General features: G+C 40.6%; 1 protein-coding gene across 8 annotated transcripts in view; it reads left to right on the forward strand.

Annotated features, from left to right (window-relative positions):
• chl1b (cell adhesion molecule L1-like b) overlaps positions 1-24,390 on the forward strand; it is a 120,130-nt gene that overhangs the window by 78,957 nt on the left and 16,783 nt on the right. For 6 of the 8 annotated variants that reach the window (XM_047347105.1, XM_047347097.1, XM_047347100.1 and 3 more), the window contains 13 exons: positions 1,779-1,945; positions 2,029-2,194; positions 2,999-3,123; positions 3,483-3,584; positions 3,877-4,074; positions 4,295-4,365; positions 5,138-5,360; positions 7,483-7,598; positions 7,795-7,999; positions 8,124-8,246; positions 16,047-16,226; positions 17,129-17,158; positions 19,057-19,122. In XM_047347105.1, coding sequence (XP_047203061.1) covers positions 1,779-1,945; positions 2,029-2,194; positions 2,999-3,123; positions 3,483-3,584; positions 3,877-4,074; positions 4,295-4,365; positions 5,138-5,360; positions 7,483-7,598; positions 7,795-7,999; positions 8,124-8,246; positions 16,047-16,226; positions 17,129-17,158; positions 19,057-19,122 — 1,772 coding nt within the window. The remainder of the gene's footprint in view (positions 1-1,778; positions 1,946-2,028; positions 2,195-2,998; positions 3,124-3,482; positions 3,585-3,876; positions 4,075-4,294; positions 4,366-5,137; positions 5,361-7,482; positions 7,599-7,794; positions 8,000-8,123; positions 8,247-16,046; positions 16,227-17,128; positions 17,159-19,056; positions 19,123-24,390) is intronic. The other 2 variants (XM_047347103.1, XM_047347104.1) reach the window with 2 other exon arrangements.

A 24,390-nucleotide genomic window follows, 5' to 3' on the forward strand; every position in this document is an offset into this window, starting at 1 on the left:
TTGTAGATATGTTTATACTATTTAATTTGTATTGTATTGCACCGACTACGCCAAAACAAATTCCTTGTATGTCCAGAAACGTACTTGGCAATAAAGCTTTTCTGATTCTGATTCTGATTCTGATTAAGGACACAATACAAACAGGTCAGGGAGGGGTTATGGAGAGTTTTAAGGCATGGTTAGAGTATAAAGCAATATCCTGAACACCATTTTGTACTAACAATGGAAACAGGATAATTTTGGAGAGGCTGCAGTGATTTGCAGCTCAGGAGGGAGAAACTGTTGACAGGACAACTGTAAATTATTCAGGTAACAAATCTGGCTGTAAAGGAAGCATGGTAATAACTAAGCCATGTTAAAAGACAAAAACCTTAAAGGTTCCATACTAACATTTGTCACAAGCCATGTAGAGCACACAGCAAACATATGAAAGGGGCTCTGGTCAGATGAACGTTTTGGCCTACATAATAAACACTTTGGGTTGAGAGGAAACTAACACTGCACATAACCTGCAAATACTGTTCCTCTTGTGATACAAGGTGGTGGCAGCAACATTGTGTTGGGGTCACTTTCTTCAGGTGGGACAAGTCATTTGGTCAGAGCTGATGGAAAATGGGAAGTGAAGTTAAATACAGTGCAAGAAACAAAATCTTTTAGAGGCTGTAAAAGCCTTGAGACTAAGGCAGAGGTTCACCTTCCAACAGGACAACAACTGCAACCACACAGCAAGAGCTCTGATGGAATGGTTTAGATCAGGGGTCTGCAACCTGCGGCTCCAGAGCGGCAAGTGGCTTAGTAGACCTTTTATAATGAGTCTTAATAGGTTTGGCTGAGAACCAAGTCATGTTTTTAGACATAGATATAATAGGAAATGCAGTTCTTTCAGTTTTTCCAGGGAATAATTACATTGAATTTCCCCAACAGAATGACACTAAAAGTGCCTGTAATATTTTTGTATTTCGTTTACTTGTGATTAGGTTGAAAAAAGGGATTTTTATTTCACATAATTTTCCAGGAATATCAGCATCCCAAAGAAGGAAATGTATCCATCCACTTTTTGAAAAGGTTTCCCTTTTTTTTAAACCTAAAAATATAAATAAAATGGTGCTTTTTTTAAAACGGCAACAGATTTCCCAAAGTTGATATTTAGCAAAAATTATAAGTTGTCTTTTTACAAAATGTCATGTTACATTTTACACTAATTTAAAATGACATGTTACAACAAGTTTTATTTAACTGGATGCAGGGCAAAAATGAGTTTGGGCTGCAGACCCCTGGTTTAGATCAAAGCATATTCTTGTATTAGAGTGGCCCAGTCAAAGTCCCAACCTAAATACAATTGATCATTTGTGACAAGACCTGAAAAATTGATGTTCATAGATCAGACTGAGCTACTTTGTAAAGACCAATGGGCAAAAATGTCAGTCTGTAGATGTGCAAGCTGGTAGAGAAATATCCCAAACGACATGCAGATGCAATTACAACTAAACGGGGTGGTGCAGAGTATTGACTCAGGGGCACTAAATATAAATACATGCCACACTATTCAGATCTGTATTATGTTTTTTTTTTTCATTCTACATTCTAATATGTACTGCTTTGTGTTGGTCTATGACATGAAAGGCCTTAAAACACAATGAAGTTTGTTGCTTTAGCATTAAAAAACGTGGAATAGTTCCAATACTTTGGCACCATATGTGTAAATTCCCTTACAGCAGCTTTCTTTATATATTTCAATTTATTTATGCTTCAAATTTTGTGTTTGTTTCTGTTTTTAGGAGCAAAGATGACTCCTCTGAATCTATTCAAGGTCCAAGGTTCACGGTTCATGACAATGGTTCTCTAGAGATCCACAGGGTAGAGAAAGGCGATGCGGGACAGTACACATGTTTAGCTAAAAACACAGAGGGTTCGTCCGCCATTGATGCTGTGCTTTACATAAAAGGTAAACATTTTTGTACCTTCTGAAAAAATTTTGCTGCAGCTTACAGTGTGGTCTATGCAACTAACTCCTCCTTCCTGTGGAAGATCCCACTAGAATAGTGGTGGCCCCAGAGGACCTACAGATCTTAAAAGGTACCACGGCCCAGCTCCTCTGCTTGGCAGAGTACGACAAGTCCTTCAGCAATGACTTTGAGCTCCTATGGGAGAAGGATAATACAGAGATAGCACTCAACTACACTGAGAATTCAAGGTGAGATCCAGAATTGTGTTTATTTTTGAAACATTGCTGACTTAGTCACAGCTCAAATAGTAGTTTTTTTTCTCCCTTACAGTGTTTGGCAAAAATATCCATACCTCTTACGTTCATTCACAAACTTTTAAGATTTTTATGGGAATTTTTGTGATAGACTAAAACAAAGTTCAACAAGAGGAAAGAAAACAATACATGTTGTTTTTTTATAAATAAAAATATGAAACTTGTGGCATGAATATGTATACAACCCTACTGGGTCAATACTTTGTAGAACCACCTTTGGCTGCAGTTACAGCTGCAGCTGCGAGTCTTCTGGGTTATTGTAACATGTTTACCCATTCTTCAGTGTAAAATAGCTGTGTCAGATTAAATAGAGATCATCTGTAAACATTAATAGTCAACTCTTACCATCTGGACTTTGACTGGGCCCTTCTAACACATGGCTATGCTTTGATCTAAACCACACCGATATGCAGTGTAAGCTTTCCAACACATATAGCATTTTGCATGTAGGCCATAATGTTCAGTTTTAGTCTCTTTTATAATTGGGATTTCTTCAGGCTTTTTTTAACTGTGGCTTTTTATTTGCCCCTCTTTCATAAAGCCCAGATATGTGCAGCATTTTTCAGATTTTTATTTGAAAAATAATTGAAAAACATTCATCGTGTTCTTTCGCTTTCACAATAAAATCATTTGAAGTTTGTGAAAAAAGTTAAAGTGGTAAGAATACCCCTTGAACTTTAAGTCACTGTTGGTCGCTGTTGGTCAGTCGAAATTATGTCTGAACGTCTCTGTCAACAGATACATTATGGAGGACAGCAATCTTCACATCATCAACATTAGCCATGGAGATCAGGGCGTGTATAGGTGTGTGGCAAAGACTCCGGTGGACAGAGACACAGCCTCAGCCTTCCTCATGGTGTTAGGTGAGCAAAAACCAGAGCTCCATTCCTTCTCCAGGCCAAAGCATCAGAAAACCCCAGAGCCGGATTCATGTTTATAAGGATCAGAATGTCAGATAACACAGTGCTTGCCTTTATTTGCACTGCAGCCTGTCTGAAAAGCCACCGACCTACCCCCAACCCCTATACCAACTCCAAGATACCGTTGACATCTAAAACACACAGCGGTGGCGATTCAGCTCATTCCACATCCTCTGACTCTGGGGACAATTTGATTGAACATTTGGTGCTTTGGCCTTTCCTTGCTTGCAAAGATTAATGCCTGTGTGTATGTTTTTTTTTTTTTTTTTTAACTAAAGCTGTTCTGTTGGGTTGATTTTCAGATGTCCCTGATGCTCCTGAGAACTTGGTTCTTTCTGAGCACAAGAGTAAAAGTGTGAAGCTGAAATGGATCCCTGGGGATGACCACAATAGCTCACCCACAGGTACATGGGTGTAAACACACACAGAACACACCCTATCAAAGCAGCTAGCCATGAATGGTATTAATATGACACACAGTTCTGCTCATCATGCTGCATACATAATAGAATTGTTTGATAAAATCTTGTACAATATAAATCCATTATTGATTCATCCAAGCACGAATTCTGGTTTGTGTCCCAGAGGAATGGAGAGGCCAGAAGCAGGTTTGGAGGAGCATTTTGCACACTTGGAGGGTTGATAAGCAATCCTTTGGAAAGGGGCCGCTTTGATTATCTTTATGCCTGTCAACAGAGTTCATCATTGAGTACGAGGAAAACAAGTGGGAGCCAGGAAACTGGAAGGAGCTACTCCGAGTGCCCGGGAACCACAACTCTGCTGTCCTCAAACTCCACGGTCACGTCGAATATCGTTTCAGAGTGTACGCCCTCAGCATGGTGGGAAAGGGGCCACCCAGCAAGCCCACGGAAAGATACAAGACTCCCCCGTCAGGTCCGAGGCGCCCTACTCAGTGTTTATTCCACGGTGTGATATGGTGCCCCCAGGCCACTTGAGCTGGCAACACCATGGCTCCGTGAACTTTAAAGCGACCAGACCTGCCACATAATTGAATCCATTCTTGTTGAAAATCCGCTCTCTTGTGCACCTTATTCACTGAAGATTTCTTCCACTAACAATGCTGACAGAAATCTATATTCCCTCTTTTGTACAGCCCCTGACAAGAACCCAGAAAATATCAAAATCGAAGGTCATTTGCCACATGAAATGGATATCAACTGGGAGGTAGGAAGCAGAGCCTGGTCTTTTATTACCCTGTTACTTCAAATTCTACAATTCATCCTACGTTTGCATAGTTGATTTTTCCCTTCAGCTTCAGTTATTCATAGAATTCCTCTTAGTGATCAGGGATGAAGTTTTATCAATGTTTCATTTGCAAGCAGAAATAATTTAAGAAGTAGAAATGGTCCACTCCTGATATTTCCCTCCACCGTGGAGATCTAAAGAAAAGCCCTTTTCTGGGATCACAGTGAACATTTTTCTGTTGAAAGCAGCTCCTTTTCTTTGATTAGAAAGCAAAAGAGAGGGTTGTGAAAGGAAAATCCTTTAAAGTTCGCAGTCATCTATTTGCCTTTATTGTAGAGAGATGAATCTCTCCTTCACTTATTATCTGCTTGCCCTGTCACGGTAATGTAGCCCCTGATTTGTAGGTTTGAGCTCTCACACTGTTAATGATTTTCTTTTGTGGATAATGGTATCTTATTCTATTTCTCACGCTCTGACTTCTGTGAGGAGATGAATCTTTTTATCTGCAGCGTCTCAGCGAGCTCTGTATTAAATAAAAGCGTCTATGCTGGACCACGTCAGTGGCTCCATTGTTTTATTAGACACCAGGATGAAATTCTGACACAGTTTCAAGTGCAGCTCACTGGGCATACTTGTCATTTTAATCCTACACACGCTGGGATTTGACACCAACTGATGACATCCACAAAACGTCTCATGCAACTGTGAATGTAACAGTGAAACTTTTATTCCTTCTTTCTCCAACATCTAGCCTCTGTTACCCATCGAGCACAATGGCCCCGGCCTGGAGTACAAGGTGAGCTACAGGCGACAGGATGTGGAGGAGGACTGGAAAGAGCACACTGTGAAGAGGCACTCGTTTGTGGTCCGGAACACTCCCACATTCGTTCCGTACGAAGTCAAGATCCAAGCCAAGAACAATCAGGGCTGGGGCCCCGAGCCCAGGATTGTGAGCGGTTTCTCAGGAGAGGACTGTGAGTACCCCAACAACTTTTTAATCAAAGCTAGACTTGTACCTGATTCAGTTTTATGTGACTTGATGGCATATGAAGATGGAGAGCGAAGTGACAATTTAGCCAATTCTTCTTTTTGCTTGTAAACGCATCTGGTTGTGCTTTTGTCATGCGGTGGTAAAAATGCGTGTAAAGTCTGAAAAAAAATCAGCTTTTGTTGTAGCATAATCTGATACAGTTATTTTTTTTTATTAAACTTTTAATTTAAGTGCATTTTTTCAAAAGGAAAGAAAGTCATGTTAAAAACTATCTAGAAATCAGAATTTCAAATTTTATATAATTTTAAATAGAATTGGTGCTGAAGAAGAGCATCCCCGCAGCATGATGCCACCTCCACGATGTTTCACAGTGGAGATATATATCAAGGTGATGTGCAGTATTAGTTTTGTTCTACACATAATGTTTTACAAATTGACCAAGAAGTTCTGATTTGGTGTCATCTGATCAGAACACCCTTGCTTTCAATGATTGGGTCAATGGGAACCTTGTCATTATTATTGACAAGAATCAGTGGTTGAAACTGCATATGCAGCTATTTGATTCCATTTTAAATGTGAAACGATTGAAGGGATACCAGAGTGGTGGACAGCAAAGCAAGCTCAACAAAGCTGGGGTTAGTTTGTGTAGTCTGGATTGACAAAAACAAAACTCTTCTCAAAGATAAATCACATGATGATGCTGGATATGTTAACTGTTACCGCGACTTTAACCCAAGTAAAATTATAGGAAAACAGCCACTCAGCTAAGAAATGGTTGCTTCAAGAAAAAATTAAACTGTGTAAGAATTACAATAGATTTGGACAAGAGAGAAAATTGAAGAATAAGCTGAACGTTTTGTCCTATATGAAAAATTATATGTGTGGCTACTGGATGAAAACCTGTAAAAAGCTGCAAAAGACTTGAGGTTCAGTTTTAAAAAGGACAATAACCATAAACTCTCAGCCAGAGCTGTTAGATCATCGCATATTCATTAAAAATCAAAAGATGACAAATTCCCCTTTTTCCACGTGGCAATGATGCACTACATAGTGTTGGTGTAATACATACAATCCCTGTAATGTACATAGAAGGTTTTGGTTGTAATGTTAGAAAATGTGAAAAATAAAATCAAGCTGTATGATTAGTTTTGCAAAGCAGTGTAACTGATTGTTACTATTACTATAATTTGGTCTTATTTCTCTTGACTGTAAAGCATCCAGTCAACCTCAGTTATTCTGAAATGTCCTCTACTACAAAATGGTTTATTAGGATTATGACTCTGATGCTGCTTTCTAATTATTTATCATCTCCAGTTTTCTTAGTTTCATTAAATGTTGTAAATGAACTAATTGGTTATTTTGATTCTCACTCAAATAATGTTACAAAGACAATACTACTGGCCAAACCAACATTCAATTTCATCACCTCTGAAACCACCGTGTGAATCTACAGCCTACCAGCATTATTCAGCTGACTTGTTAACTGCAGGACATCATTTTTCCCCTCAGTCATCTTGGGAGAGTAGGGGGGTTGTCTCTATCTGTTATACATGATTTTACATACTTTCTTACCAAAACCAGGGGGAGTAGCTACTCTCTGACAGTCTAATAGGGCTCTGACAAGTCTGAACCTCTCACCCGGTGACGTGTTGATTTATGATGCTTGTGAAGGGCAGGGCCTGAAGCACCTAGGCATTTTTTTTTCTATAGCTGGATACTCTGTTAGAGAGTGAGTGCTGGGGGGGACTGGTTAGTATATGATTTGCTCTAAGACTGAAAACCTGGTGTCAAACAAGCCTGTACTTCCTGTGTTTAGCATTCTTCTGGACTTGTCCCGTGGAAGTCACCTCAGGTCATGACACCTCCTGTGTGTTGTGTGCTTTCAGTAATCTAGTAATAACTCTTTGGTTCAGCTGTTGCCTTTTAGGCCCCGTAGGTCCTTGTTCATAGATGTTCATCCAGTAAAATAGTGAATTATAAATGTGTGTTATGGTAGATCATTAAGTTTTTCTACAAAGGCTGTCTATCCTTGTATCCTCTCTGACATGGCTTTCCCAGACTCACTCACAGCTTATTACTGATTCGACGTGTGTTTGCTTTGGCAGTTCCCTCTGCTGCACCTGATGATGTAGACGTGAAGGTGATGAACAGCTCAGCAGTCAAGGTTTCCTGGACCCGCGTGCACAAGGACAAGCTGCATGGACATCTGGGAGGCTACAGGGTAAAGCCTTTAAAAACGCAGCTTTGCTCTCAGACAAAGTGTAAAAGGAACTGCCTCGACCCTGCTCCCAACGTTTGCTTCTCATGCACCAGTCTGCCTTCTAAACTGACCCTCTCAGTGTTTTTCCTGTTCACAACAACTCTTTCAGCACTGTATTGCATATACATGATAAAGGAAGCCTTTGTCTGTGCTTTAGATAAACTGGTGGCGTCTGCGCAGTCTGGTGGACTCGAAGAAAAGCCACGGAGACAAGCACTCGATCACATTCCCCGGGGATCGAACCCACGCCACGGTGCCAGGCCTGACGCCCTTCTCTGAGTACAGCCTTATCGTCATGACCTTCAACGGGAGGGGTAATGGTCCAGGGAGCCATTCGGTCAACTTCAAAACCCCAGAGGGAGGTAGGATTGTGGAAAAACAACATGAGGCGTATTGATTCGCAGCTTCTGAAGGAAAGGTCTAATAATAACCAAGAAAGTGTGATGCTGCTGCTTACTGTATGTGTTTTTGTTCTCCGCCCTACAGTCCCAGAGAAAAATCCAGTGTTCAGGGTCACAGGTGTGAAGAGGAACTCTGTCTCCCTGGCCTGGGCCCCTCCTTTGGAGCCAAATGGGATTCTGACGGGGTACCTACTGGAATACCAGCTTAGTACGTATCCCTCTACTTCTTATCATCTCAGGAGGACTGATGGTGCTGAAATGAGATGTTCTAATTCTTTCATTCTTCCACCACTGAGTGTATAAATATACATGTATAAATGAGCAAATATTTAAATGTGGGAACAATAACATTATGAGTAACTTTCATGAGCTCCTAATGCTTAGTCTCTTGGCCTGTGTTATATTGCACTGAGCTTGGGTCAGTATGAGATTGTAAAACTACTATTATTTTATGGAAACAAGGTGTTTACACAAATATTTCAAAACAGAAATGTATAAAATGATCTAACTCATTGGTGTTCAAAGTGTGACCTGCAGGCCATTTGTGGCCCTTGGAATGATATTTTGTTGCCCTAGAATGGTTCAAACAGGCTGTTGATCGGATGGATTTTATGTTTAACGGTGAGATGAACACTGACATATATAAGTTTTGTTAGACTGGAATATGTGGAACTGGAACTTGCTTAAATTTTCATTTCATAGTGCAAAGGGTCACAGATATGCAGACTTTTACTCAACAGCAGACACATTTATCAAACTTTGCTATGCACAGCTGTTTTGTTGTTGTTTTTTTTTAGAGTTGACCCATATCTCGTTATCGTTGCTGATATTACATTCAACCTTATTTCTGGATTAAGAAAATGAAACACATTCCACCCAAAAATGAAGGAAATCATAAACCTTTCTTCTAATCAAGAAAGAGAGCACGACATTATTGATCATATTTTTACAGAAATCAGACTTCTTTGTTTCATTAGAATATTGCATATTTAGCTGATTGTTGAGAAGGTAGAAACAAAATAAAAAAATATAGTGAAATATTTTGAATTTGATGAAGATGATTATTTTTGGTTCGCTAACAAAACATGAGCACATCTTCTACTTTTATTAAAATTAAAAACCTCCCCGATCTGAATCCGAGTGGTGTTTTGTTACTGGACTTCTGTGCTAGTCACGGATTGTCCATAATGAACTCCATGTTCAAACATAAGGGTGTACATCAGTGCACTTGGCTCCAGAACACCCTAGGTAGGAGATCAATGATCGACTTTGTTGTCGTATCATCAGACCTTCGGCCGCAGGTTTTGGACACTCGGGTGAAGAGAGGGGCTAAGCTGTCCACTGATCACCACCTGGTGGTGAGTTTGATCAGCTGGAGGAGGAGAAAGCCGGACAAACCTGGCAGGCCCAAGCGCATAGTGAGGGTCTGCTGGGAACGTCTGGCGGAGCCCTCGGCCATGGATGTATTCAACTCCCACCTCTGGGAGAGCTTTGACCAGATTCCTAGGGATGTTGGAGACATAGAGTCTGAGTGGACCATGTTCTTCGCATCTATTGTCGATGCTGCCGCCCGTAGCTGCAACCGTAAGGTCTGCGGTGCCTGTCGCGGCGGCAATCCCCGAACCCGGTGGTGGACACCGGCAGTAAGGGACGCTGTCAAGCTGAAGAAGGAGTCTTATCGGCTGTGGTTGGCTTGTGGGACTCCTGAGGTGGCTAACGGGTACCGTGAGGCCAAGTGTGCCGCGGCCCGGTTGGTGGCAGAGGCAAAAACTCGGGCCTGGGAGGATTCCGGTGAGGCCATGGAGAAGGACTACTGGTTGGCCTCGAAGCGATTCTGGCAAACCGTCCGCTGCCTCAGGAGGGGAAGCAGTGTTTCGCCAACACTGTTTACAGTGGGGGTGGGAGGCTGCTGACCTCAACTGGGGATATTATCGGGCGGTGGAAGGAGTACTTTGAGGATCTCCTCAATCCTGCCATCACGCATTCCCTCCCTGGTGGAAACAGAGGCTGGGGACTCGGGGTTGGACTCTTTCATCACCTAGGCTGAAGTCACCGAGGTGGTTAAAAAGCTCCGCAGTGGCAGGGCTTCGGGGGTGAATCAGATCCACCCTGAGTACCTCAAAGTCTCTGGATGTTGTGGGACTGTCATGGTTGACACGCCTCTTACACATTGCGTGGCGGTCGGGGACAGTGCCTTTGGACTGGCAGACTGGGGTGGTGGTCCCCTTCATAAGAAGGGTGACCGGAGGGTGTGTTCCAACTACAGGGGGATCACACTCCTCAGCCTCCCTGGTAAGGTCTACGCCAGGGTATTGGAGAGGAGAGTCCGGCCAATAGTCGAACCTCGGCTTCAGGAGGAGCAGTGTGGTTTTCGTCCCGGCCATGGAACACTAGACCAGCTCTATACCCTCTACAGGGTACTCGAGGGTTCATGGGAGTTTGCCCAACCGGTCTACACGTGTTTTGTGGACCTGGAGAAAGCATTCGACTGTGTCCCTCGTGATGCCTTGTCGGGGTTGCTCCAGGAGTATGGAATCGGGGGCCCTTTATTAGGGGCCATCCGGTCTCTGTACAAGCAGAGCAAGAGATTGGTCCACATTGCCGGCACTAAGTCGGACCTGTTTCCGGTGCATGTTGGACTCTGCCAGGGCTGCCCTTTGTCACCGGTCCTGTTCATAACTTTTATGGACAGGATTTCTAGGCGCGGCCAAGGGCCGGAGGGGGTCTGGATTGGGGACCAGAGGATTTCGTCTCTTCTTTTTGCAGATGACGTGGCCCTGCTGGCGCCCTCTAGCCAAGACCTACAGCATGCGCTGGGGCGGTTCGCAGCCGAGTGTGAAGCAGCTGTGATGAGGATCAGCTCCTCCAAGTCCGAGGCCATGGTTCTTGACCGGAAAAGGGTGGCTTGTCCTCTTCAGGTTGGAGGGGAGTTCCTGCCTCAAGTGGAGGAGTTCAGGTATCTCGGGGTCTTGTTCACAAGTGAGGGAAGAATGGAGCGGGAGATCGACAGACGGATTGGTGCGGCTGCCGCAGTAATGGGGGCGCTGTGCCGGTTGTGGTGAAGAGAGAGCTGACCCGAAAAGCAAAGCTCTCGATTTACCGGTCGGTCTATGTTCCTACCCTCATCTATGGCCATGAACTTTGGGTCATGACCGAAAGAACGAGATCCCGGATACAAGCGGCTGAAATGAGCTTCCTCTGTAGGGTGGCCGGGCACTCCCTTAGAGATCGGGTGAGGACCTCGGTCATCCGGGAGGGGCTTGGAGTAGAGCCACTGCTCCTCCACATCGAGAGGAGCCAGTTGAGGTGGCTCAGGCATCTATACCGGATGCCTCCTGGACGCCTTCCTCGGGAGGTGTTCCAGGCAGGTCCCACCGGGACGAGGCCCAGGGGACAGCCCTGGACACACTGGAGGGACTATGTCTCTCGGCTGGCCTGGGAACGCCATGGGCTCCCCCCGGAGGAGCTGGAGGAGGTGTCTGGGGAGAGTGACATCTGGGTGTCTCTGCTGAGTCTGCTGCCCCCGCGACCCGGTCCTGGATAAGCGGAAGACAACGAGTACGAGTAAAAAACTAACATTATCCCTACTGTTTTAAAAAACTGACATAATTAGTACAGTTCAGTTAGTACAGCAAGTTAGGTTGCAATTATTAACTTTTTTTTTTTACTAAATGGCTGCTGAAACTCCTTCTATTTTATGTAGACAATACAAAACTGCTACACTTTTACTACAAATTTTTATGACCTTTTTTAAAAATCTCTATACTATAAAAAATTTTTGCAGTATCACAAATGTTATTGAGGCTTTTTAATAGTGGTGAAATTTTATAATAATTAAATAATAATAATAATAAGTTTGTAGTGTGAGAACCCTGTCAAACAAGATCATCACATATGTTAGGCTCTCTGTTCTGGTAGCCAGCCTGCATTCAGTTGCAGTACAGACATGTCAGTCAAAGCTTGAAAGTAGTTTTTAAAACGCATTAACTTCATAACAGCATTGGGTGGTGCTCTTTTACTTACTGCACTATGACTGTTCGACATTTCTGGAACTAGAATTGTAAAAACACATTTTTCTTTATTTGTAAGTGAGGGACAAGTGTAGCAAAATTCTTTCAGACAGCTGACCAGCAGTGTGCAGAGACAGCCAAGGGGTGGGTAGTCCTGTCTTACTCTATGTTTCATACACTCTGAATAAACTCTGGCCACTCTCTGACTTCTCATTAAAACAACTTTAAACGATATGAGCACAATGAAGGAAACAAATTGAGGTTTTGAAATCAGAACTTGGTATACCTTGAGAGCAAAACCCAATCCATGCCTGTGCTGAACTGTAGATGTACAATCTGACTGTGGCTTTAAGAGGGTCATCTTAAAAGACAGAAGATGAATTTTGGCCCTGCTGCTGACTGTCCAACCTTTGATCTTTAACACAGAGAAAAATCCCCGTCCTGCTTTAATACAGCTGATGTCAGAATGTGTTCGACAAGTTGGGTGTTTCAGTATCTGTGTGTGTCACAGACAGGAGCAGTTCTGGCTCAGTCCACTAAAGACTGCCTTTACTGACCCGAATACGTCCTTGCCTGAATGTCTTTAGCATGCAATTCCTGAGAATGTCATATCCAGACACCTCACCCATGCACACGCTTTGCTGATCTTAAACAGAAGTCATAACAATGGTAATGACTAACTTCTAATAACGTCTTAGTGCAGCACGGCTAATTGAGTCTGAGTTGGTCACTGCACAGGAGGTGCCGAGCATCAGGCAGTATTTCAACAAAGGACCTTTCTGGTGGTGTGCCACAGGAATTAGGCTGATAGGCTCTTTGAAGTGTGACTCTTTGTTGAAGTCCCCTTGACGGAAGTTGTGTGCAAAATGTTGAGGATAATGCAGCCAGCTGTTGGAGTATCATCAGCGACACAAGTGAAATCTCAAGCTACAGCATAGCTGTTCAGGGACCCTCTCCACTGCAGCAATAACATCAGATCTCACAGGTTTCTGATGAACCTCTGCTGTTGCACGTTTACCAGTCTGAGCTCTTCACATTCCCATGGGGTTTAAATCCCTAAAAAATGAACTTCCTTGGAATCGTGCATTTTTTTTAAATTGTCACCATAGCAGACCAGTATTATCCCTGACACTGACGCTTTGTATCACTGGCAGAATTTCTCACTAAACTAAAATGAAATTAATTTATTGTCATTTCATTATATAATTAATAGCATGCAACAAAACAAAATAGATTTTCTTTAGGATTTTTAACAGATTAGTGTGAAAAAGCATTAAATAAATGAAACGATATATAAGTGGATCTTCTTAACAGAAATTCAGCATTTTAACAGCTCATGGCAGAATGCTGTGAAACAGTCTGGTGGTTTTGCTTTGGTACCATTTACTTGATGACTAGTTCCAAACAGTTCATGGAGAGGGTTTGTAACAATGTTCAAGAGGACTGGACTGTATATCTCAAATATACTGTCATCTCATATCAGTATGGGCAATATTAATACTGAAAATAATTGTTTGGAATGCTGTCATAGTGGGTTTTACATCCTAAGTGTCAAGTATATTAGTATTTTAAAATAAAAATTAAATCACTACTGAGCGGACACATTTTAACAGTGTTAGCATTCCTATATTAGCAATTTCCTCATAAAGCACCACTGTAGCTAAAACTGCTGACTCTGTGTGTATTCCCTGGAGAATATAGATCCTAACCTAAACAGATTTCCATAATGATGCCAAATGGATGTTCCATAACAGACAGGCGTGGAAAGCTCAAACAGAGATGTACTCAGGGCAGCTTTCCTGTTATCTGTTTCTTGAACTCTCACTGTATGAAGCAGTCAACATGTAATTAAAAAAAATATATATTTTTTAAACAGTTTCTTACATTGCTTTGCTATCTGTATTTTAAACACCTCACTGATCCTGAAAACAGATAACTTTGAGTCTTCTTCATTCAGTCATATTGTCCACACAGAAGAGTGTTCTTGTCAGTGTGACCTGGTAGTGTTCACTAATATAAGAAAAGATGAGATTTTTGAGCTTCTGAATAGCCAATCATTAGCAAGGGCCGATTATGCTGAAAACCAGGTCAAATGCTGATTTCTCTGTGCATCTCTGGTTGGTGGATGGTGTTTTCAGTTTCCTCAGAGTGTCATTTTACCATCAAACTCCTATATATAACGTGCACAAATCAGCAGTTCCCTACTTGGAATCACTCTAAAAACATTTTTGATTTATCTGTGTTTGCAATGTATTGTTTGAGTTTAAAATACACTACTGCTGAATTGATTATTTCTTCATTTTATTTGCAGCTTTTGTGTCCATGCAGATGGGTTGAGGCACGGTATGGACACTTCAACCCAGTCTGGTATAGTTTGTACTGCTCTGAATTAAAATATTGTTACAAGTGGGAGTCAGAAATGACTTTGGCATCAGCTCATTCTGTGTTGCAAACTCCTGGCTTGTTTCACACTTCATAAAGCCAACCATGTTTGGCGCTGTGCTGAAGAATATTTGGATTTGCTGTTATTTGTCGTGAGTTGACAAGCCACAGTCTGCAGCCTTTCGCCAGTTCACTCTACTAAATCGTGAACATAAGCTGGCAGACCACCGGGTTTCTGGAAAAGTTACAACATAAAGCATCAGCAAGATGGAAACATCCGCCTGGTGGCCTTTTCTCTGCTCCAGTCTGGATTGCATAATTTACCAAAAACAAATTTATCCTTTGAAAGAAAATGCATTTTAAGCTTTTTCCTGAAGAGGAGAGGAGTTCCAGGGAGAAAGAAATGCACACTGATATATTCTTGTCAGCACTGCCTGTTACCTTAATGCAAGGGAAAACATTGCACCTCTTCACAGCAGAGGTCACCTTAACACCTGCTGTGTTTGTTTTTGTTACAAAGAACATAAATGCCATCTCCATACCTACCTAGCTGCCTTACACAGTTTGAAATGTGAGATCCAATCAACGTGCAGAAAGAACTCAGACAGCAAGAACACAGTGATAGTTAAGTTTTAAATGTGCACGTCATAGCATGCACATGAGGTAGACTAGTGTGAGTTTACATTTATAAAACAGAACTAAGAAGTGCCTTATCTTTATAGAGACCAACCTGTTTCTTCGTATTGTGAGAAGCAAAAGCTGACGTTTTGCAGAAGACTGCAAAACATACATTTAAGCCCAAATTATTCATAGCCCTGGGAAATTTAGGTCCAAAGTAATCTTTTAATTTTACCAGCAAGTTTCTTCTTACTGGAGATAAGTGCATGTAGAGTGGCCCAGACAGAGACAAACATAGAGTGTCTGTGGAGGGAGCTAAAGATTAGGGTGATGGCAAGGAGGCCTTACAATCTCATCACCAACGTTAAATAACCACAATATTAGTGGAAACATACAAAAAAGCTGGATAGCAATTATAAGAAGGGGTTTGACTACTGTAATGTCAAAGATTTTTTCCATTGGTTATTAAGAAAAGTAAAAAATACCATGACATACCAATAAAAAAAGTGAATAAAATCACATTTTCTTTTTCTAAACTGATTCTCCTTTTACATTGTGTTATTAGCTTTTAAGAGATGCCTGACTCATTTCCTATCAAAACTAAACTTCTTGTTTAAATGAAAATTATTTCAAACCCAAATCCACCAAGGATTTGGGTTACATCTGAATACATCTGAACTGTAAGTCTCTCAGTCAATAAGTAAAATAACTTAATTATTTTACTCCTTGTAACCCTCTAATCATTCCAACTGAAATACATGTGGTATCTAATTCTGTTGAAAAGAGCTTTGATTATGGATTACTTGGTTAATATTAGCATTATTGTCACTTTGTTCCCACATTTTATGCACTTACAAAAAGAAGGAGTCTGTCATGGATCTCTTCATAAACTCCTCAACCGCTAATGAGTTAAAGCAACAACATCCAGATGGTTGACATTTGGGATGAGTGTATGATCTAACAGAATTAAAACGGTATTTTCTTTATGTTTTCTTTAGTTAATGACACAGAGGAAGTTGGGCCCCTGCAAGCTGTTGATATCAGCAACCCTGACACCACTCAGTGGATCCTGCATGAATTAGAGCCTCTGAGCAAATACAAGCTCTATCTACGCTCCTGCACCGCAGTTGGCTGCGGGCCTGCTGTCATTGAGGAGAGCACCCCCGCCCTGGAAACAAGTGAGTGACGGGGGGACCTTGGAACACAGTTAATCCAAGACTGTGTTTCTGCTGAGGTTATAGGGTGCACTGAGTTGCTGAGACTGGTGTATCCTACTCTCTGAGGGGTGCACAGACCACCTGAGTTGAGCAACTGACAGTCTGGTAATAAAATGGCACTATGGCACATCTCCGTGTCAGTAGATGTTTTGTTGTTTGGCTCTAGCGGAGAAAGAAATAGAGCTCTAAAACGATCAACTAAGTGAGAGCTTAGCTTTCAGTAGAATCAAAACTGAAGGTTTAGATACTCAAAGCAAACAATCACACACAGCTGATGTGTGGGAAATCATTATGAGGCAGCTTGTAGCATGTAATCTTTTCAAATGCATGCTTCACTTCAACAAGCTGGTTTTACCTGAGTATGTGTAAATGGAGTGCAGTGGTGTAAATCACTGGATGGAGTATTTTTAATACAACTGCAACACAAAGAAATTGGCTGTACAGGAGCTCATTATGCATATATTACTCAGCGTAAACAGACAGAATCCTCATAATCACAGAAAGACACTTAATTGGCTTTTGTTTTTTTGGATGCTGAAAAGCCAGTGGAAATGATTACAGGGAGAATGACTCATTTTTTATGTAGTTACTTGTAATTTTTTGGGCGGCTTTATGTGTCTGAGAGAGACTGAAAGCCATTTGTGGCAGCTCTGCTTTCAGTCTGTGCAGCGAACATGTCAGTGTTGTTTCTGCTAATGGCCCTCTGTCTGCACCCTCGTATGCCATTAAAAAGTGCATTGCTTTCTGATTTCACTTTGATCATATAGTGTGTGTTGTAAATCTGCATGTGAATGTGTATGTCTGCTTAGCCATGCAATGTTTGGCCCCTGTTATGTTCATTTTGTTCTTCTGTTTTCCTGCAGCTTCTTCTTTGGCACCTACCGTTGGCATCAGTATGTCGATCTATGTTTATGCAGAAAGTGATAACTCATATCAACACGCACACTTTTTCTAACTTAATTCAAGGATTTGCAAAGATGTTCATATGTTTTATAAGTTCCTCTCATGTTGTCGCCTTACAATCGAAGAGTAAAAGTCCAACCCAGATTAGTACATAGTTGGATCCATTGTGTTAAAAGCTGTTTGTAAATAAAATCTGAAAGTGTGCAGTGTGTATTTCGATTCAGTCCCCTTATTCAAAAGGTTGTAAAACCATCTATGAAAACATAGCTGCACCTCATTTGGGCTACATCTAAAGACAGATTTTTTGCCATTTCTTATATTTTTCTTAAAAGCTCTGGCTCCGTTAAACTGGAAGGAGATGTCAGTTTTAATGTCCTTCCACCAATTCTTCATTGGATTTAGGTCTAGACTTTGACTAGGCCATTTAAGTCTTCAATGGGGACAGGGAATCTGGTCAGAGTTTTGGACATCTTCTGAGAGATGTCCAAAACCTTTAGTCCTTAACGTCCAGCCTGATCTGTCTGCTGTGTTCCTTGGTCGTCATGACACTGTGTGTTCACTAATGTTCTCTAACCAACCTCTGAGGCCATCACAGAGGAGCAGGATTTACAGTATACTAAGCTTAAATTGTATACAGGCTGACTCTTTTAACTATTTAAGTGATTTCTGAAGGCAGCTGGCACTAGATTTGATTAGGTGGTATCAGAGCAAAAGGGCCCAAATTTAAATGCGTTCCACATTTTTCAGAATTGAATTTGTATATATGCTGTATTATTTCCTTCCACTTCATTGTTATGTCCTACTTTGTGTTGAGCTTACATAAATTCCCACTAAAATTCAAAGATGTTTCTGGTTGTAAAGTGACAAAATGTGAAAAACATGCAAGGGTATGAATATTTAAGCTAGGTAGTGTACAATTTTTAACATGGTGTGTGTTGATATGAGCTGTCCTATAATTTAAGCACTTTAGATAGCAGTTGCATGTTTTAGGTAAGGTAAGGTAAGTTTATTTATATAGCGCTTTTCAGCAACGAGACACTCAAAGCGCTGTACATACAATTACAATACAATCACAAAGCAAACAAACACAGATACAGACACAGAAAAACAAATAAAATGATAAAATCAAACAACAGGTAATTTTAAAAAGTAAAATAAAATACAATAAAGAGAATAGAATGATGGACAAGAAAATTAAAGGAAAATTGGACTGAAAACGCAACTAATCATGCCTAAATGGCACAGTCAAAGGCCACTCTAAACAAATCAGTTTTTAATCTTGATTTAAAGCAACTTAGGGTTTCGGCGCCTTTACAGTTTTCTGGCAGTTTATTCCAGATTAGTGGAGCATAAGAACTAATTTTAGATGTGGCAGGGCAGACATCAGTGCATGCTGTAGGCCTCAGTTTCAACCAACAGAACACATTTTATTTGTCCTTTACATAACTCGTCTGCAGTTAATTGACGCTGTCTGCTGTTTGCTCTCGCCATCAGCAGAGAGCACTCAGTGCCTGCTTTCATTAAAAAAATGTCAACCTCCTTACACTTAAAATTTGTGGCTTCCTCTCTAATAACAGCGGTAATGAGTAAGCTAATTATAAACTATTATGAATCTCCCTTTATTAGCACCTGTAAACGAATCTTGACGTTTATCCTAGCAACAGCAGCCTTAGTGCTTTATGTCAAAACTCTAGCTAAGGTAATAAATTATGCTCCAAGAGCTACATCAACATAAACTTTTATTTAAATACTATTAGGTGTAGTTCTTTTGTAGTATTTGTAGATACGCAGTTACTAATTTTAGTTGAGGATAGCATTTGTGCTAACAGTAGAAAGTAGCTCCCGCAGCTTTGCTTCTAATAACCACACGATCTATTTTTCTTTTTAGGAAAGTCCCTCTCCACTCCGAGCACTCCAAAGTCACATGTGACCAAATCCACCGGTTCAAGCATAGGTATAGCAGCAGACCATTGTGTTACAATCGGCAAGAAAGCAGTTAAAGCTACTGCCAGACCTTTTTGTAAAATAAACCAAACTCACTTTAGATATACTTTGTGACAACATGTCATAATCAGTTTGTCTTTTTGTTTTGCTATTTAGTTATAAACTGATATTTAATTAAGATAAAATCTACCCTTCCAAAAAAAAAGCTTCCAAGCACACATGGCTCTGATGACATCACATAAAGCATTTGATAAGGGTTCTATTCTTGTTTTTTCCTCTTAATACACAAGTGTTTAATAAAATTCCCTCTTCAAATGTGTTTATTTTTATTGTTTATGGCTGAAGAAAAACATTTGAGTCATATGTGAAAAAGTGGTGCATGGAAATCAGAAAAACGTAGCATTTGATAAATTGTGCTGGATGTGAAAGAAGTGCTGACATGACAGTTGCTATGACGAGACCACATGATTTCCGTGACAACAGACAGCAGCGCTAATGTTATGAGTGTACTCCGGAGTAACAACTATGAAAGGTTATGTTACTGTCAGTGAGTTTGTAGCTGCAGCTTGTGCTCCAGTCTCCTCCAGAAAACACAAAAAGAGGCAGCAGTTTACAGTTTGGAGAATTCCTGTTCAGAACAAAACGTGCCAAGAATATAATTCGTTATCACGTTTTTCATTCCTGCCAGCTCTATGGGTAGAGCTTATTGTTGAAGTTTATAACAAAACCATTGTTTAATCTAACTGAAGACTAGTAGAGTTTAATGAATCAACCAAATAGCCTGTTAAACAGAAAGTATTTGATACAAGACAATATTCTTCTTTAAATGCAAAAACATAATATTCCAAGGTCACGAATCTGACGCTTTGACTATAAAAGGACTTTTCAGTTAGCTAATATTTATTCCAATCACTGAAACTGGTAAATTTGTAGTTCATTCTTGGAATTTCAACATTTATGGCAATATCTAAACAAAATTGTCAGAACATAAGCTTTTTTGAAATTTAGGCGCACAGCCAAGGATGGTTAAATGACTACTAAATAAATAGCGTGATATATTTTTTGTTAATATCAAACAACCCTAGTCTCCCATGTCTTCCTATGCCAGCTCATCAGCTTTTGTTTAACCTCAGGTGATGACATCGACCGAAACACACACACACATAGTTGTTTTTATGTTTTTTTTAAAGAGAATGTATTCTGGGAAATCCTTGGGTAGAAATCCCTACTTCAGTATCAATCTCTGTTTTTATTATGTTTATATTTTTTACAATATTTATATATATATATTATTGGACTTAAAGTGCACCAGTTAAAAGTATCTTTAAATATAAACAACAGCCGCACAACATAAAACTAAATACATGTTCCACCCGAGCATTTTCTAAAGAAGACCACAGGATTAATTTGGTTAGCAGAGCAACATAAAGCAGAAGTTAACAGCTTTTTTGTTGTTGTTGTTACTGTTAGCATAGTTTAATATCTTTTCTGTACCACAGGGTACTCTAGGACACAAGATCTATATCCTGACCTGGCAGTATGGCTTCAGAGAGCATTCACTTGAACAGGACAAATATGTCTAATTGTAAGTGATTGATTTGTTGGGCCCGGCCCCGCCTGTACACGGCAACGCATTGATCCAACAGCCACCTGAGATTTTCATGTAATCTTCAACTGGGTAAACAGCCACACTGCTCTAATGCGGCCATCTTAACAGAGAGGAAATTGGGAGGAGAGGCGTCCGTCCAGGCCATGCCAGGAGGAGGTATGAGCTCAAACTGGGAGGCTGATATTTCAATAACCCTATGTGAATAAGCGGAAACTGATGAAAGCACCTATATCAGAATATTTCCTAGCGTTGCCTTTTACCAAAAGACTTCTGACTTTGAAGGGGCGTCTTCGAGGGCACAGGCTCCCTGCTGGCTGAGCAGCTGCTCTGTGCAACATTTAATTGCAGGCTGAGGAAGGAGGTGACAAATACACGGCAACCAGCTCTGCGGTATTTTTAGTCCCGAGCCTTTGCAAGGCGAAGCCATCAGACAGTTTGAGTGACTTGGATTACCATGGTTGCACACTAATCCATCTGCATTACTGGGAGACTGCCATGCAGTGGTTAGGGATGGACAGGCTAGGCACAGGTGTGTTTGTGAAGTAAATTATCACCTGAACAAATAAGGCACCTGAGCTGGAGACAGAGTGAAAGATTTGCATGTTTGCCTAGTTGAGAAGAGGTGGATGGTGCTTTGTTGACCAGCTTAGAAAGCTGCTGTAAAGGCACCTGTTTGTCATGCTAATGACGCACAGCACTCCCAACATTAGCTGTTATCCAGTTTGACTAATAAAAGAATAAATCACTGGAGGTGCTGTCAGAGGAAGGTTCAACTAATAATACACCAGATTCATTATTACTGTTTATATATAGACCCTTGAAATATGATCTAGGAAAATAATAAAGTACAGAATAATTAGGGCTTCTTTTATGATACCAACCTTTAGCCATCTTTCTTAACTGTGTTTATTTTCAGGATTATTTTTAATGACCTGAAAATGGAGTTAGGTAAAATAGAACTGAAGTGTATTCATTTAAATAATTCAATAATCCCCAGTATGCAGTATGGATTTAAAGAATACATTTAGAGGCAAATGTTTGAATGTAATTCTATTAACATAGACAGGAATAGTTTCATGTTCTAGTTCCTTACAACATTAAGAGTAAGCTGGATTTATTAACATTTGCATAGTATAGACTGAGGCAATCAGAGACTTGGACAGCTGAACGTTTCACAGAGAGAGTCAGGGTTACATATCACCATGATTACACCAAGGTGGTCTGTTTCTATGGTAGTAGTCATACCTTTTAAACTTTTTTTAAGACATCTAGTAATGTAAAACCATAAACGCCAAGGTATTTGTTTGGCATTTTATGTTATAGGCAAAAACAAAGTAGGGAAAGGGATAACTGGGTTTTTAAACTCCTTACAGTGGAAATCTGAAGTCTGCTGTTGAATTCAACCCCTTTGCTCTGATACCCCTGAATAAAATCAAAAATTCCCTAACTAGTGAACAGTTATGACTTGATACTTTTTAAAGGCACTTAATCTGGCAACTACTGATCTGAAGGCATTAGATGATTCATAGTTAACATTTTTATTACATTATGTTAACAAAGTGTGGAGCAACAAATAAACAACTGAAACTTAAAATAACATGTGGGTGTAAACCTTCCAGCTAACATCCTGGGCACAGATCCACACTTTAACAGTAACATGTCCTGGATTACACCATCTGTTGTGAACAAGCACTACAGTCCAACCTTATTTAGTGCTGCTGTCTGTGTTCTCGAGTCATATAATGTGGTATAACTAAGGCAGCTAAAATGCTATGGAGTCGCTGAGGCAACATCTTGACGATACATGCGATATTTATGTAGCGGATTTAGATGAGATTGACAGGAAATAAACATTGATCCAGAAAAATGCTAAACATTGTTTGAGTTTAGACTTGCAGCTTCAAGATCATATTGATTTTGCACTTTTTTCATTTTTGGGATTCTTGCTGTTAGACAGTGTTCATTGCATGTTGATGACGTTTGAAGTATGTTTTGGTTGAGTAGATCTTAAGAAAAAAGTGAATTGTGGCCCTGTCCCAATACCCACACTACACCCTATGCCCCTCTATGAAGTGTGTACTCTGTACAAGTGCATGTAAGGGTTGAAGTGCGCAGGTTACAAGCGTGCAAAATGGGAGAATTGGGACAGTAGGGGTTACGTCATCGACTTGCACCTCTGCATCGTAACGGCAACATCAAAAAGGGCGGGAACCAGCGCTGTTTTCAGTCTTGCTGCTAAAAAAACTATTTAAAACTGCAACAAGCAATTGTTTTGAGGAGAAGAAAGTGCAGAAAGCGAAGGAGGCTTATACACCAGACTCTCACCACGCCAGTGTTTGTTTGAAAGATAACTTCAGTGTTATGGCCTACTGACTGCCCAGACTCACTCTGAAGCCAGTGGTATCTTACAATGTTGAGCCTGGAAAACCAGTAAAAAAAATATTTGTCAGCTTGCTGTCTAAAGTGTACGAGTTCTTATTATTCTGATTTGATGGTTGATTACATTGATGGTTGGGATTGGTTTTTGCTCAGAACATCATCTGCAGCAGTGAATTGTGGGTAGTATATTTAGGCGCAGTCTGCTTAGATGCACGCTTAGCCGAAGTGTGGATTTAGGGCACGAAAGGGGTGGGGCTAAGGACCACTTTGGAGAATTGGGAAACACTATGCACTCGAACCCATCCACTGGAACGCGCAATTCTGGGACACAAGGGTGGAAGTGCGAGTATTGGGACAGGGCCAAAATAAAAATACATTTTTGATTACACATAGGTAATTTACATTTTTTGTATTTTAGTTCAGTCAATTTTTTTTTTTTAGACAATATTTAAAGCAGCACAGGTACTGGTGTATTGTGATCCTCTCTCTATATCACTATTTCTAATGTTGCGAAAGCTACAAGAGAGACGTCCCCCCTGAGGGACCAAAGCATTCTCAGCATCGTGTTCTTGTCTCAAAGGGCCAAATCTCCTGAACACTCAACTGCATCTTTCATTTGCTGTACCCTTTAGTAACACTTCCTCTCTATTCTCTCCTTCTTCTCATCTTGTCTCATTACTCCGTCAGTCCTGGCCGTGTTGAATGTCAGCTCAGCTGTTAACGGCAGCTTTGTAAACATCAGCTGGATACCTGGAGTACAGCACACAGAGTTCTATGTTGCATATAGGAACAACCGTAAGCTCTTCTGGTTACTGTAGAGTAGCAGCAATAAAATCTACAGTGCCTTGAAAACGTATGAACGTCTATATACCCACTGAACGTCGCCATGTTTTTCACAATAAAACCACAAACTCGGTCAAATTTTATTAGAATTCTGTAATTTATCGACACAAAGTGCTGCATAATTGTGAAGTGGAAGAAAAGGATACATGGTTTTCAACATTTTTACAGATAAAAACCTGAAATGTGTGGTGTGAACTTCTGTTCATTATTCAGTGTAGCCAACTGACTTCAGAAACCCCCAAAATTTTTAAAAATAGGTATTTAATCTGGGTATAAATTCAGGTTGTTCTGTTGGGGACGTTTGTTACAGAACATTAGTGAGCATACTGCATCATGAAGATCAAAGAGAATTTTAATCAGGGTTAGGTTATGAAGCTTTATCAAAAGCTTTAATCATGTCACAGAGCACTGTTCAATCCACCATCTGAAAATGATGAGTATGGCACA

This window comes from Girardinichthys multiradiatus, chromosome 20 (genome assembly GCF_021462225.1).
Source record: "Girardinichthys multiradiatus isolate DD_20200921_A chromosome 20, DD_fGirMul_XY1, whole genome shotgun sequence".
NCBI classification, from domain to species: domain Eukaryota; kingdom Metazoa; phylum Chordata; class Actinopteri; order Cyprinodontiformes; family Goodeidae; genus Girardinichthys; species Girardinichthys multiradiatus.